This window comes from Penaeus vannamei, chromosome 9, assembly GCF_042767895.1.
Source record: "Penaeus vannamei isolate JL-2024 chromosome 9, ASM4276789v1, whole genome shotgun sequence".
NCBI classification, from domain to species: domain Eukaryota; kingdom Metazoa; phylum Arthropoda; class Malacostraca; order Decapoda; family Penaeidae; genus Penaeus; species Penaeus vannamei.
Genome location: NC_091557.1, coordinates 37,229,250 through 37,245,353, shown reverse-complemented (window position 1 = coordinate 37,245,353; position 16,104 = coordinate 37,229,250). Strand labels below are relative to the sequence as shown.

The following is a 16,104-nucleotide window of genomic DNA, read 5'->3' as shown; positions in this document are numbered from 1 at the left end:
CTGGGCTGCGAGACACGCCGCGCATTTGGAGTGAGAGTGATCCAACGATTAATTAATGTTCTCTTCCTTTTCAGTTCAACTTCGTGGGTCGAATACTAGGGCCGCGCGGTATGACGGCCAAACAGCTAGAGCAAGAGACCGGGTGCAAGATCATGGTGCGCGGGAAGGGCTCAATGCGGGACAAAAAGAAGGTTAGTCTCCCCCCCCCCCCCTCCTGCACTCTCCCCTCACTCGCCAAGGCACACAAAGAACTGGAAACTTGCTCTACCGAATTGTAGAATATAACTGTTTGAGTTGTTTGTTGTGTCTCAATCCTTTTAGCTTTTCCCTCCACCTTTCATCCATGCCTGCCACTTTCTTAGTCTCTCTTCCTTTCTCTCTCTCTCTCTCTCTCTCTCTCTCTCTCTCTCTCTCTCTCTCTCTCTCTCTCTCTCTCTCTCTCTCTCTCTCTCTCTCTCTCTCTCTCTCTCTCTCTCTCCCTCTCTCCCTCTCCCTCTCTCTCCCTCCCTCTCCTTCTCCCTCTCTCTCTCTCCCTCCTTTTCCTCTTCTCTCCCTATACCTCTACCACTCCTCCCTCTCCCCCCCTCCCCCTCTCCCCTCTCTTCTCTCTTCCTTTACTCCCTCCCCCTCCTTTTCTTCTCTCTCTTCCTTTCCTCACTCCCTTTCCTCGCTCTCTTTGCTCCCTCTCCCCCTTCTGTCTCCCCCCTTCCCTCTCCTCTCTCCTCCTCTTTCTTCTTTTTACCTCCTCTCTCCCTTTCTTCATTTAACTTATGAAATATATTTAATACACAGTTGAATGGATATTCTTAACATTATCATGATATTTTGTTTGATATATATTACATGCTGCAAACTCAGGAACAGGACTAGATTGTATGAAGAGGGATTTAACAGGATGTAAGTTTAATGTTAGTTTGAATAGTATTATTCATAAGAGGAAGATTTCCTTGTTTATTCTATATGTATTTAGTATATTCGGATGTTCATTGTCTGTGGTTTATCATCACCAAACTCAGATTTGTATTTCTTTAACATCCTGGAAGTCTGTTGTAGATGACAGATTGTCTGTGTATTAAAGTATTGATAATGTAGTGAAAATGTGTCCGTTTTTGTGCTTGTCAATGTTGTACTGCATGTAAACCTTTGTAATTGCCCTTATAGGAAACTTGTTACAAGTATGCAGAACCACTTGACAAAGGTAACTAACAGCAATGATTTATGAATTGTGAAACAGGAGGAGCAGAACCGCGGCAAACCCAACTGGGAGCACTTAAATGAGGAATTGCATGTTCTCATTACTGTAGAAGACACAGAGAACAGAGCCAAACTTAAAATTCAGCGAGCAATTGAAGAGATCCGAAAGCTGCTGGTTCCATCAGTAAGTTGTGCATTGTTTATTTATCTAGTATATGAATGTAATGTATATAAAGTTTATTTATATATTATATGAATGTAACATACACACACACACACATGTACACACACACACACATGTACACACACACACACATGTACACACACACACACATGTACACACACACACATGTACACACACACACATGTACACACACACACACATGTACACACACACACACACATGTACACACACACACACACATGTACACACACACACACACATGTACACACACACACACACACATGTACACACACACACACACACACATGTACACACACACACACAGACACACACAGTCACGTGTACACACACACACACACACACACACACACACACACACACACACACACACACACACACACACACACACACACACACACACACACACACAGATATATATATACACATATATACACATATATACACACATACACATATAATGTTTTTTCTATTTTTTTTCCATTTTTTCTATTACCTTTAATTATTTTGGTGTTGAACAGACTGTTTTTAAGGCGTGTTAGCAGTTTTCATTAGAAGATGATAATATTACAGGCTGATGGTGAAGATGAACTCAAGAAGAGACAGCTGATGGAGCTTGCCATTATCAACGGCACATACAGAGATTCTTCCAGCAAGAATGCAGGTATGTTCTATCTAATGCTTTTAAGCACTGTTTGTAGTTATTACACCTTTAGTGTTATAATTTGAATTCCTGCTTGTGACTTTGCTTAAATAATACAAGTTATGACTATAGAGAGGACTGGTGTGTTACTGGCATCATATGCTCTTGGAATTGCACTCCTAACAGCAGTGCAGGTCATATACACACTCAGATGGAGCACCATACTGTAGGAGTATTTGCTTTTTGGAGTATCAGAACCTGTTTGTAGTTGCAGTATATGATTTCAGTTCCTAAGAGCACATTTGCCTTGCATGTCTTTGATCAGTCCACACCACTGTACTGGAATAATACAGTCGACTCGTTACAGGGGCCACATCCTAACAAAGGCCACTGATCTGTAAACGAAGCCCAATTAACCCCTTTTTAACATTAATTTCAATCACTTATATTGCATTTTGTTCTGGCCATTTCCTTACAGTGGCCTTTTTGGCCTCTGCCCAGAGCAGCCACTATAACGGGGGTCGACTGTACCCAGTGAACGGTATAGTACTCTTGCCGTTTTGATTTATTGCTTATATTAGACAGAGTTGAGGTTACTGTAACTTTAACCTAGAGTTGAAGTACTTAAACTCTCCTTGTTATATTGTAGTTTGTCCTTTGTATGGATTGATAGATCCTATTATATCATTAGACGAATCAATGCATTACTTGTTTCATTTAGATAAAAATGGTTTGAAATAATTTGGGGGTTCTGTTCAATATATCCATTGTCATGCTAAGTCCTCATCACCGAGAAACTTCTTGAAAATTCCACAGTGTGTGTAGGAGTTATTTCATAAATGCAACTGGTAATGCAGCTTTATTGATGGCTTAATCTTTCTGAGATACATTATTATGTTTTTTTATTCCCACAGCTACAATAATATTTCAGACTTATAACAAAAGTTGTAAGACTTCTTATCCAAATGATCTCTTTATAGTGCACCCTCCCAGCCCACCCCAAAAGAAAAGAAAAGAAAAGAGAAACAAATAGTGTACTTTTATAAAGATATCCAATTTTTCTTCAGATGTTTAGAATAGATTTTAATTGTTAGAGGGGTCACTCTTACATGGGCTGGCAATTTTAGGGTGATAATTAATTGCTTTTTATAAAGAGAAGGTTAAATGTGTATGGAAGGTAGTGTACACTATGAAAGAGGAAAAAAAGATTGCAATTATCAATTCATGTTAGGTTCGCTCAGTGCAGCGAGTGTCTTAGTAAAGTGGAAATTGCAGAGCAGTTTTAGATGGTCATGATTTACAACCGTATTAGAATCTCAACAGCCAGCTTTTATAGTGCACTATAAAGAGACTTCATAGAGTAGATTTTTAACAACTGGATGTCTGAGATTTAATATAACTAATGATTTGCAAGTGTTCCTCTCATTTGCAATATTTTATGAAGTTATAACATAGTCAGGGATTGGGACTCAGATAATAAAACTAAATTCATTGCTTTCTTTTCTCCAGATCTAAAGTCTCATGACTTAAGGGGTATAGTTGTTTTCCATTTTCAGGATGCACTAATTTACTTTGAGGAGTATGTGTGTGTTGGTGGTGGACTGACTGACTAACATGACCTTCTTTGCCCCTTGCCAGAATTTGAGGCACTGGGTCATCTTGCAGGGGAGGCACCACGCCTCATCACGCCAGGAATGACACTCCCGTCTCCGCTGCGCACAACTACACCGCTGGGTGGTCCTCCTCTCATCATGCCTGCAAGGATCCATGTTCCAACTTCAAATGCGCTGATAAATGGAACAGGAAATGCTGGGATGCCGCCACCACTGATTGCTGCAAGTGATGCATCTGCTAGTCTCCTGTATGCTGCTCCATATGCCGCTGCTGCAGAGTATGCTGCCAACTACGCTGCCCTCACCTCCCCCCTCCTCACTGAGTACCCCCCGGACGCTGCTGGTGGGTTGTTTGCCAGATGAACCATGTACTAGTCCACCCACACCACCCACACCACCGCACCCACGCACCGTTCACACACCCACCAAGGGTTAACCACACTATCTGGCCATGTTGCCGCACACAGCATTTGCAGCGTGCGGTGGTGTGTTGCCATGATTTTTGTGGGGCTCGTCTGTTGTGCTAGGGATTCCAGCTCTGGCTTTCACTTGTTCTTCTGTGTATAGGGAAAAAAAAAAGCTTTCCAGCAAAGTAATATAGCTGATATGATAGTGTAACCAAACACTTGTTATTGGCCGAGCTTCATAATTTTGAAAATAAAAAAAGATTTAAGTTATCAAATGTTGCTCATTCAGCGTGCATAATAAGCCCAGTGATTTGTTTATTGCATTCCATTTTGTGGCCAGTGCTTTCATTGTAAATGTTTATGTATGGTGCTTTTTCTACCTCTGAGAAATGTTTGAAAAGAAATGCTTTAGATAACCTGTTTCATTCCCTCAAATATTTACAATGTGACTCAGAGGACTGATCGTTGTGAGGGGTTCTCAGTGCCAAACTTAAACTTGGCAGTGTGCATTATAAGTTACTGAAAATATTTTATAATTCTGCTAGAGTCTGAGGTTGTGAAAGTTGATGGCTCTTATATTTATTTATACTTCATTTGATATAGGTAGTTTGATAGCTCTTTTGCAAAGTGTGTTTTGAAGTTGGTGGCTATAGGCCATGAGTTAATTGATGTTTTCCTTATCTTCAATAAGATGTTACAACATAGGTATATTAGAGATTTAATTATAGGACTGTACTTAATTTGTCTCTTGGTCGTGGTGGTGGATGCAGTAATATAGTTATTCTTGGTTTTGGGTTGGCAGTCTTGCATGCTTTAGATTATTTAAGAGCATCTAATTTTAATCAAATCTATACCCACTTCCTCCTCAGTAATGCATTATTAAACTAGCCTAACTTTCTTGATTTGGAATATAAGCTTAATGTGTGTCCAATAGATATCCTCTTAGTTTTGTCTCAGCCACAGGTATAGGTCATGTTGCAGATTAGAGAAAGTAGCAATATATTTGTATGAATGTGTGTGTGTGTGTGTGTGTGTGTGTGTGTGTGTGTGTGTGTGTGTGTGTGTGTGTGTGTGTGTGTGTGTGTGTGTGTGTGTGTGTGTGTGTGTGTGTGTGTGTGTGTGTGTATATATATACATACATACATACATACATACATACATACACACATACACATATACATATACATATACATATACATATACATATATAAAATGTATGTATATGTGCATGTATGTATCTATGTATATGCATATGTATGTATGTGTAATTATATGTATATGCATATATATGTATGTATGTGTATATGCATATTTATGCATATATGTATGTATATGCATATGTATGTATGTATGTGTATATGCATGTTTGTATGTATACATATATATGGATGCATATGTATGCATGTATGTATATGCATATGTACATGTATGTATATGTATATGTGTGTATATATGTATGAATATATATATGTATATATGCAAATATGTACATATATATATTTATGCATATGTGTGTGTGTGAATATATATGTATACATGCAAATATGTGTATATATCTATGCATATATATGTGTGTGTGTGTATTATTAGTGAAGATAAACAAAGTTTATATTCAACTAATTTAAATTATAAGTATAATTTGAATACCAACAATAGATTATACATCAATTTCTAATTATGAATGTGACACAAATATATTTTAGGAAGCTCAGAGGCAATCTGTTGGACACACATGAAAAATTGTCACATTGCCTTCCTAGTTTTCATTATTTTGTTTCATTATTTTACTCTATATTTGTAAAGCCCTTCTGGGGTTTGATAAGTGTTAAGTTTGAAATGTTTATTTGTAAATGCTGAGTAGTTGTTGAAGGTTTAAGATGAATTAACGAGGCCTTGTAGTTTTCCTGTGAGAAAAGAAGCATCCTCTAGAAAGGCAATATGATACAATCCAAAGCTGTTAATAATCATCTTTTTAAACAGGAGCTGGTTTGTGCAATCTTTTAGAATGTAGAATAACACCCAGTAATGGTGAGTTTGCTTTCCCGAGACGGCATCAGTTTTATGCTACGGGGAGGCAGCTCTTAAAGCCATTGGATATTATCCTGATTCTCATTAATGTTCTCATCTTTCCAAATGGTGACAATTTAATAATGAATTTAATAACAGCTACCAAGGGACCAAGTTACTAACCGAGGTGACAGCAACATGGCAAGTCGGCTCTAAGTTCGACCTTGTGCCTCACCTGCTGTGCTAACACATACTCAAACTGCGTTCATAATGGTTCAGCTTTCTCAGAAATACAAGTCACTTGAAGTTTTTCTTATTTTCTTTATTTTTCATTGTGATTTAATTGCCTTCATTTCCCATAAACATCTATATCAAGTAGAATACAATAGCATGTTGCAGTAAAGATTTGAAGCAACCAAGGAACGCAGATCGTGAATTGGATTATCAAAGCAATTGCCTTTGTAGGGTTGTAGATTTTATATGAAAGTGGTATTAGTAAAGAGCTAATTACTATTCAGAAAGTCAAGTAAATCATATATCACTTAATGTCTTGCATGCTAGTTTTTATTCTTATTATGATTTATATGATTACCATCATTATTTTAATATTTCATTTATATCTCTCTTATTATATATACACATATATATATAACTGTCTGATCTATAGAAATACAGGAGTTTGATAGTAGATGGTTTAGTGCCAAATAAGGGAGCAAGGCAATTGCTTAGGAAACTGTTCCAGATTGATGGGTCTCGTAGAGGCCACTAATGTGCCATAATTAACACCATTCAATCCTAGGTTGAAGAGAGAAGACACGGGTCAAATGCTAACCATACTGTTTATGCCGGGATCACAGTTAATGGTCACTGTTTGAGTAATAGTAGCAGAGGTCATTTTCCATAAGATTTGTTACCTTCATTGCTTGTCCTTGAAGTTTTTACTCTGTTTAAGGTCAGATTCACATCAGTTTTTGTGGTTCAGTTAGACATTATTGGCAAAGTAAGTGCTAATCAAATTGTCTCAGTTACATAAGGTTGTATATTGATTTCCTCTGCATTTATTTTTTATTTTATTTTATTTTTTTCTTGTTTTTTTTTTTTTTTTTTTAAGCTTGATATGTTAATGCCACTTGTTACTATTACTCAAATACTCTTTAACATCTGTGACCTTTGGTGATATTAATGCCTGGTTAGGTAATGGAAGGGAACTCTGTGCCACACTGTACAGATTACAAATTTTGGCAACCACTTTTAACCCTTTGATCATATAAGGCAGGGACTAGCTTAAAATGTGACACCTACTGATAATGTACAGCTATAAGATTCCCTATGGGATATCAATATATATATACTTCAGATCCAAACCTCTTGGCTGTGCTATTGTTGTTTTCCCATTTTCCTCATTTACAAACAAACCAAACTCTCATCAGCATTGTAGTCACTAAAGTATGATTAAAATGCTTTCATTATCACAAGCCTAGCACAAGCACATACCTAAAATGTACTCTCTATAACTTAAAACAGTTAATTCCCTTTGCACCTCATTTCATTTTGATCATTTTTTGTTTCATTAAAAAAAAAGTTCATTATCAGTTGGATATAAAGTAATCAAAATGATCATCCATTGACTAAATGAAGTTATAAATAACTAAATATAGAGTGAATTGAGCCAAAAGGTATAACATGGTTTGGAGGTATCTCTAACAAAATTCTGTATATAAGGTTGTTGATGATAGGGTCCTGACGAGGTTAGCAGAAAGGATATTTCTTGTTTTGCCAATACTTGTATGTGCAGTTGATAAAAACTATCAAAATATTGCATATTTTATGGTGTTGATAACTTACTTGTTTTATTTGCTAAGAATATATGTCATGGACTCTGCTGGTGTACATAAATGATCCGTAACCTGAAATATTTATATTGATAACCAAGATTACTTTAATCACTCTCACTAGTCATAGAACTCATTAGGTCTGGTAATGCCAAACAGTTCGTGGTACAGAGTCCCCTAGAAAGAACACATCATTTGGTTCTGGCTTAGAGGTTCCTGCCTCACAGGGCCTTGTACAGCAGCATAACACCACTACTAACAGAACTAACTGGCCTTGATTGTTTCCAGCTGCAGTCTGATTTCGGTGGTGCTATAAATGTACATACACATGTTTGAAATCAGGTTTCCTTCAAGATGTCTTTAATCATGGCCTAGTCTCTTATAGACAGGTTCATATGATCTTTTGTGATTTTTTTATCATTTATTTTTGTACTGTTGTAGTTTACTTCTTTTTTAGTTACCAGTGAGGACTTTAATGTACTAAAGCAGCTTTTGTCTAGCTTTGATACTGTCATTTGCTTTTGATATGTTATACACGACAGGATTTTGTGGCAAAGTGTCACTCAGCAGCAGTTGTGAATTTTTCTTCTATAAATGTAATATGTTAAATGTACTATGGAGCATAATTATCATGCAAATAGGATGAAATGTGTACTATTTCTTAGTCATAGACAAGAGTATTAGTGCTTTGCATGAATGCAAAATTATTAAGGGGAGCCAAGGCAGAGGCCAATGTTTGTGACAATAGAACTATATTTATTCACGTTCATGCCTACTGTAAGTCCAACATTTTTAAGAGAATTGGGCATAAGTAAGCATTATGATGTCTGAGTTTATGTAGTTCTTTTGTGCAAGCTGTGCCCATCCTTTGCTTGGGCTTGTTTTCTGACACCTAAAGCCGTTGTATGGTGTGTACGTTGCCACATGATGCCATCACGTTGTGTTGTTCAGGTGTAGCGGCTAAGCAGCGGCGCCATTTGGGCCAGGCACGGGAGCACCCCTATCAAAGGACGGGTACGCTCTCGTAGGCCACAACCCAGGTTAGTTGAATGTCACTAAGACGATTGCCCCCATATCATGCTCCCCTCCCTCACTTCCCCCCACCTCAATGGTGAATTTGTATTGCTCGTTTGAAAGAGCATTTAACATGTCTTACTTGAATAGTCTTTTTTTATTTTTTATTTTTTTTTTTGTAATTGCTGCCTTTTAGTACATTAAAATGTTAGTTTTCCTTATTTTTATAAGAATTACTATGACTTAAAAATGCTGACTGTTGATGTGGGGAAATGATTTATTTATATTTTAGTCATGTTTATGATATATATATTTATAATGTTCGGGCGTGGTGAGATTTATTTTTGATTCTCCTTCAGCTTATCAGTTTTATTATCTTTTGAACATTCCGTCCATGCATTTGTTTTTCCAAAGGGCATCCTGATAGCTTGTAATTTATCAGACTATTTTTTTCTGTTTTTCTCTCACTTTTTTTTCTTGCTATTAATATTTTGGAAGCATCTTATAAAAAAAAATAATGCTTGTCAAACTCAGGTCACTCCTGCCTGGAGTTCAGCAGGAGATTGACTTTGATTTGTTTGCCAAATCTGGAGCTCTTAATTTCCATAGTATTTGAACTTCATAGCTGGAGGAGTTTGCTCACCATGCCCTTTCCTAAAGTGTTTCCAGACCCCATGTGAAGCTGGTCAATAAAGAAAAAAATGTAAAAAAAAAATTGTTCTCTCATTGCATCATTGACTATTGACTCCTCAGTAGGGATTTCAGATGATTTAAGAGTAGAAGTGGTAAATTATCTCAAGAAAACCCTACTGAGGCTTAAGTTTGCATTATCTTTCTTTATCAAAAAGATCATTAAGAGTAATGACTATGGTTTCAAGTTTGTGACCAGTGTTTTGTCTATTGTTTACTGTTTTTGCAAAAACATTTTAGCTATTGGATTACTGTTTAATTTTTATTTCATGACTATCAAGATTGAAAACTTGGCCAGCTTCACACTATGGGAGTCATTTATCTGCCATAATTTGTTTCCATTTATTGTAATTTAAGTAACTGAAGTTATGCTTTAAGAATGGGTAGTTGGTAAGGACTGTGGTTGCAAAGCCACCTAAGAATGGGGCCCAAGAAAATATTGTGCTCACATTGTTTTTGAAGTACAGGTCACAGCTACAAGAGCCCAAAGTATCTGTATATCTCGGGATCTTTGAATACCAATAAGTCATGAAATAAATTGATGAAGAAAAGTAAATAATGCTTTTCATTCCAAGAAGAAGAAAACAAGACAATAAATATGGATTCTTCAGCTCTGCTGAATATAGAATAAAGATAAGAAGAGGAAAATAGCCATCCTTAGAACATTGAAAATAATTAATCACCAGTTACCTAAAGAGAACTAACCAGCCTTGAGGTATTTGTTGGGCCGTAGTCATGACTAACGTACAAACCTGACTAATGGTCGTAAGGCCGTGTGTGCTTGCCTGAGGAACCAGCCTGTAGTGGGGACAGTAGCCTTAGAGTAGCAGTTGGGGCCAGACCTTTCCTAAGTGCAAGGCCCTGTCATCTTATATTCTAAGCTTAAACAGATATTCCCATTTGCATATTATATCAACAGATTCATTGTTCCATATATATTTTAGAGAATTTCATCTTAAAATTTGTCAACCCTTCTCTGACATTTGTATATTATATACATTGATATCCTCATAGTCTCATTTTACACTGCATTCATATCATTCCCAAAACATGGATTCATAACATTACATTCATACTATGTAACAATAGAACATGAGGTACATTTTCCTGGTCCTTTTCATCTGCATGGCTGTGGGAATGAATGGTGTGTCTACCTCTCTCTTTATTTTCTCATCACTTTTCTCTTTTCTCTTTTTCATGCATCTTTTCTTTATACTATCCTCATTGTTGATTCTCTTGCTCTGTTCTCTTATACTTATTTTTAAAGATATGTATATGGCAAAATTGTATCTTATTACTTTAAGAATGTATGAATGTGTGCATGTGGATTTGAGGGATATTGTATGTGTGTACATGCCTTCAGGGATAGGCTGATATGTATATTATGTATATATATTATTTGTGGACAGAAGGTATGTCATACCATTTTCAAATCGTTTTGTTTTGAATTAAAAAACACCATAAATTAATTTTATGATTCAGTCTTCAGTGCAGGATATTTCTAAAGCTAATGCTTTTCAATACACTATTTAAATGTATTTGCATACCATTATACCCTAAAGCTTTTAGATTTCATTGTATGGCAATATTAAATCTGAATGAGCTTTATTTACTTTTAAAGTAACTAAACCAATCACAGGTGACATAAATTTGTATGACATATCTTGAACAAATGAAACCCTCTTCTCTCAGTAAATCTATCAATCTAATCAGGTAGAGAGAATGGAGTATGGATTGATGCTCTACACTTAAACATACTACAACTGCACTTTCACCTTCATCCCAGTATTTCCATGCTTTTATTGCCCAGGACTTCAGGGTGCTGCTGTCTGTTGTACCCTTATCCTTTCTCCTTTGCTGCCTGTTCATGGCTGGCGCTGTCACTCACATGGCGGGTGGTTCCGCATGCATGCTGCCAAGCAGGGCACTGTAGAGCAAGACTGTAGGTGGGCACTGTACATACATATTGCAGCTTTTTGTCCTAAGCCATTGGGTTCAGGGGGTGGTTGATACAGTGCACCTTCATGTGTAAAGATCATAATAATCATAATAATAATAATAATCATATTTAGATTATGATGCTGGGGCATCCTGCACCAGTGTAATGTACTAACATTCGTTTCTCTTTTTCTGTTAACTCCCCTCTGGCTCGGATGATCCTGGTCCCTCAGCTGACCTGGCGCGTTGCTAACCCGCCCCGGGCTCCTTCTCTTGTGTCCCTCGTGTCACTACTGACCAGCACTGAGGCACCACCACCACCACCACTCCACCACCACCACCACTCACCCTAGGACACACCACTAACCGCGCTGCGCTCGGGTGCCGCAGCATCGCCCACCCGGCTCCACGATCGTCGGTACGTGCCATCGGTGCCGCTCCAATACCGCCCATGACCAAGGGCAGGTTGATGACCTATGGGTCTAATGGCCACTACACTGCCGACCCGTGTACAAGGGCAGGGCTCAGAACCTTCTGGGTGGGCACAGGGAAGCCTTTGCATAATGTTGAGGCTATGGTGCCTACGTGTCCCAACTGCCTGCCCACAGGGGCACGACAACCACCAGTTTGTCAACTAAACTTTAAAGTACTAACTTGTGTAGAGATACTAAATATTACAACAGAAACCTCTGTGACAATGTTCAAAGTCATTCCTAGGGTGGAATACTGCTCAGCTATAGGCAGCTCCTACTTAGAATCTCCAGTAACATAAGTGATGAATCTGTTTGAAGAAAATAAATTCTTTGTAATTCTGAAGATCAATTACTTGAGACTGGTACTATATAATGTGTGCATTTAGAGATGGTGCTAATGTTAAGCTTGGTCACACAGCTTTATCGTTAGGGTCTTTGTGTTGTTGGTGTTATATCTTTATTATAAATAGATTAGTAAATAGGTGTTAAAAAGAATCTCGATAGCTTCTAGTGCAAAGTGTCATGTAAGTTTTAATGTCAATCTTCCAAGCCTTGTGCTGTGATATGGGACAATTGGACCAATCTAGAGCCCATTAATATTTGGCCAATATAAAGCGCAAGTGAAGGTGCAGCTTTCTTTTAAGGACAGAAGTGATAATACAGTGTACAGAATCTGAAGAAGAATGCCAAATCATGACCAGGATGCGGGATTTAAAAAAGTTTAATGACCATTGTATTAGAATTTATTCAAAGAAAGAATATTTACTTTTGTTTTTGATCATTGAGCAGTTTATTTAAAAGTATACTTTTAGTTAAGAAGTGATTTAGATTAACCCAGTTGGTTAGTTGCTTTTCTGAATGATAAAACCAAAAGTTATATTGGATATAGATTTATGAAAAGAATCCAATACACTTGAAAACAAGGGATAACAAATATAGCAATTAGAGAATGAAGCTATATTTGTTTTCCAATGGCTGATTAAGTGTAAGGATTTGGTTGGTTGGTGTAATTTAGTGTAAGTCAGATTGGTTATTAGACCAAGTTAGAAGTGCCTTAATTTACTAGATGGGCTCCTCAAACTACTAAGGTTTTCTTCAGAAATGACTATTGTAATTCTCTCTGAATGCCCTCTATAGTGGAGCCCAGTGGACCTCTTATGTAGAGATTAATGTGCCAATAGGAAAATAAATTATGATGTGGTAAGTAGCTGTTAGCCTCTTGTTGTTACTCAGGCGGGTTCTTGAAGAAAGCGAAGAATTGGGAAACTGTTTACCACACTTCCTGAGGTTAGCAGGTTGCTATGGTGCGACGGTCATTGGCGAATATTAGCAGGTGAAGGTGTGACACTTGTGTACATAGTTGTTCATCATCTCATTATTGTACTTAACCATTTATTGTACTTAAGCATGGATCTATGCAATGACAATTAAATGAGAAGCATTTTGGGGGGTAGAAAGCCTAATGTACGAAGGTCATTTCTATTTTAGTTTTCCCATTGTCGCTGTTGTTTGTGCCATACTTGGATGTTTGGAAAGCATCCAAGATTCGCCTTCGTCTCAGTATGTGCAAATATTAAATGTAAGTAGTTGTACTTACCAGACGTATCAACAGGTAGTTGTGTAAGTAGTACGTATTATGCATTAACATCAAACCATGTTAGGGTGGAGGTTCCTTTTTCATCACTTGTGGATAAGCTGTTGTACGCACATGTGCCAATTTTTTGTATAGGATATAAATTCATCCCTGTTAATAAGCCTTCCTCTTTTGTTGCCTAATCTTGGTTGTGACTTCCCCAGAGCTTCAGTTGCAGGAGTTCAAGTTTTGAGTCTATATTTCAGTTTTTAGATATTTTTCTCATGCATGTAATTGGATATGTACTTGGTGTACAAGAATGTATACTCAGAATAATCTAAAAAAAAAAAAAAGTGTTAATGTTAATCTGGTAAGTGAAACTAAATGTATAATTATTTAAGCACAAGAATCTCAGTGTTCTAGATGTTATTTTTTTTAGTAAGTATGAAGCCTCCTGTTGAAATATATTTTGGTGCTACCCCACATATGCCAGCTAGTGAGGAGAGCGTAGTAACCACCCGTCCTGTTTGCATATGTCTGATAGTCATGCTGGCCCTGAGCTAGTATTCTTTGCTTCATTGCTTTTACACCAACTCGATAATCATACTCATTGTCACAAAAAAGGTGAACGACAAAGCATTTCTTTAAGAAAAAAATAAATCATTTCTGTGATTCTACACTACTTAATGAAGCAAGACCTTTTGACAGTTCAGGTACAACATGACTGGTGTTGTTTTGTGACTCCTGTACAGTGCCTGCTCTGGTACTTGTCTTTGGATGCGTCCGGATGATTGTGTCATATTGCTCACTCATAAGAATGAAGTTTTATTTCATTTTTGATGGAAGCTTGTAAATTATGAGATATAGAATATTAAATAATTTCTTAATATAAGAAAATTTAAAGAATACAATTGTTTTTTACTCATTATCAAAGAAATTCTTGTTTGGCTCAGTTCATAGATGGATAATAACCCAGAATATTTTTTGTTACAAACACTTGCAGGAAAATACATGTACATAATATATCAAAAACTTAACTCACATTGCCCTAAACCTTTATCAAAATATCTAATAGAAGATTTATGTTAATAATGGCTTGTTAATTGAACTCACAATCATGGGAATGGTATCACTGTGACGGTGGACTACTTACAGAACACTCAAGTTGGACAATGCATTTTAATCCTCAAGATGCAGAATGTATTTCATTTTATAATCTCCTATTCTCTATAATATAAAAATGTTTCGTACAAATCCTGTGTTTAACTTGTCCCTTTTCCATCTTCCTTTGAGCTACTAATGTTTTATATTTACTAATATAGGTGGTAATGAAAGGTCTAATCATTATACTATATGCATGGCAACTAGCAAATGCTTTATATCTAAGATTCTTGGCATATTCTTCTACAGGCCTCTGATAATACTGACTTCCAAAAACTAATATTATTACTAACTATTAAAAGATTTTCATTATGGGGCATTATCTATGAAATATTAGAGTGAAATGTGAACATACTATATACTCTGAACACACTACACACATTAAAGGTAAATACATGAGACTAAATAAAGGATTTGAAAGTTCAGCCAAACAATATTATTGTGGTGGTGTAATTCAAGAAATGAAATTATTATACAAATTACTGATGAGGTGAGAAGATGTGAAATTGTGTATCATGTTTGGATAAGAAATCCTTTGGCAAGCTGGATTATTCAGCAACTCAACTCTGCCGAACCTCAAACTAAAGGACATGGAACCAAGAAGAATATGATTTTTTTTTTCAGGACATTGTTACTTTGTTAAAGTAAGTATAAATCGAGTCATCAAAAGCAGTTTTGATTGTTATTGATAAAAAACATGAAATTTGTATATAGGTATTTATAATTCAGTTTTAGTTTAATATAAACTTGGACTATAGATAGATAGGTAGATAGGCCAAAACTAACTTAAAGTACTGGTATATCATAAAAATGATGAAAATGTATTTTTAATATAACAATTGTTTTTATTCAAAGATGGCTCCACAAGTAAGAAGTCACCAGTGAGCCAGTTACGAGTAGTACCTGTTTCACCTGTTTACCCTTTTTCTTGATTTTCAAAAATATTTTCTGACATCTGATATTTCAGTTGGTAATATCATAACACTATAGTAATTATGATATCTATAATAAAAGTAACAGTGTCAATATTGATAGCTTTTGTAAAAAAAAAAAAAAAAAAAAAAAAAAGAAGTCCTGGAAACTCAAGGCAAAGTGAAGTCAGGTGAAGTTAGTCTACTCATTGGCTCCTTTGTGGCTATGCACTTGCAGAGCCATCAATGCACTGAGACTTTCCACAGAATATTACTACATTGAATCTCATATTTTCCCGGAGGCATTGGGTTGAAATATTATACAGAGACAGTAGAAAAAAGCCAAAGTGTGAAGAATAGAGTATATGCTCCACTTCGGTTTCTTAACGTTATGAAGAATTATTGTCAGTATCCAAAGGTTTCAGTAATAAAGTCATAGAAATGGT

General features: G+C 36.5%; 1 protein-coding gene across 1 annotated transcript; it reads left to right on the top strand.

Annotated features, from left to right (window-relative positions):
• Positions 1–74: 74 nt before the first annotated feature.
• On the top strand, positions 75–14,840 carry how (protein held out wings; the record flags this gene model as incomplete). Its single annotated transcript, XM_070125705.1, is given in 7 exon segments — positions 75–191; positions 1,235–1,378; positions 1,970–2,060; positions 2,518–2,580; positions 3,678–3,995; positions 8,850–8,938; positions 11,774–14,840. Coding segments are annotated over 6 exon segments (810 nt in total), but the record flags the coding sequence as incomplete, so codon positions are not given.
• Between the last annotated feature and the right edge of the window lie 1,264 nt (positions 14,841–16,104).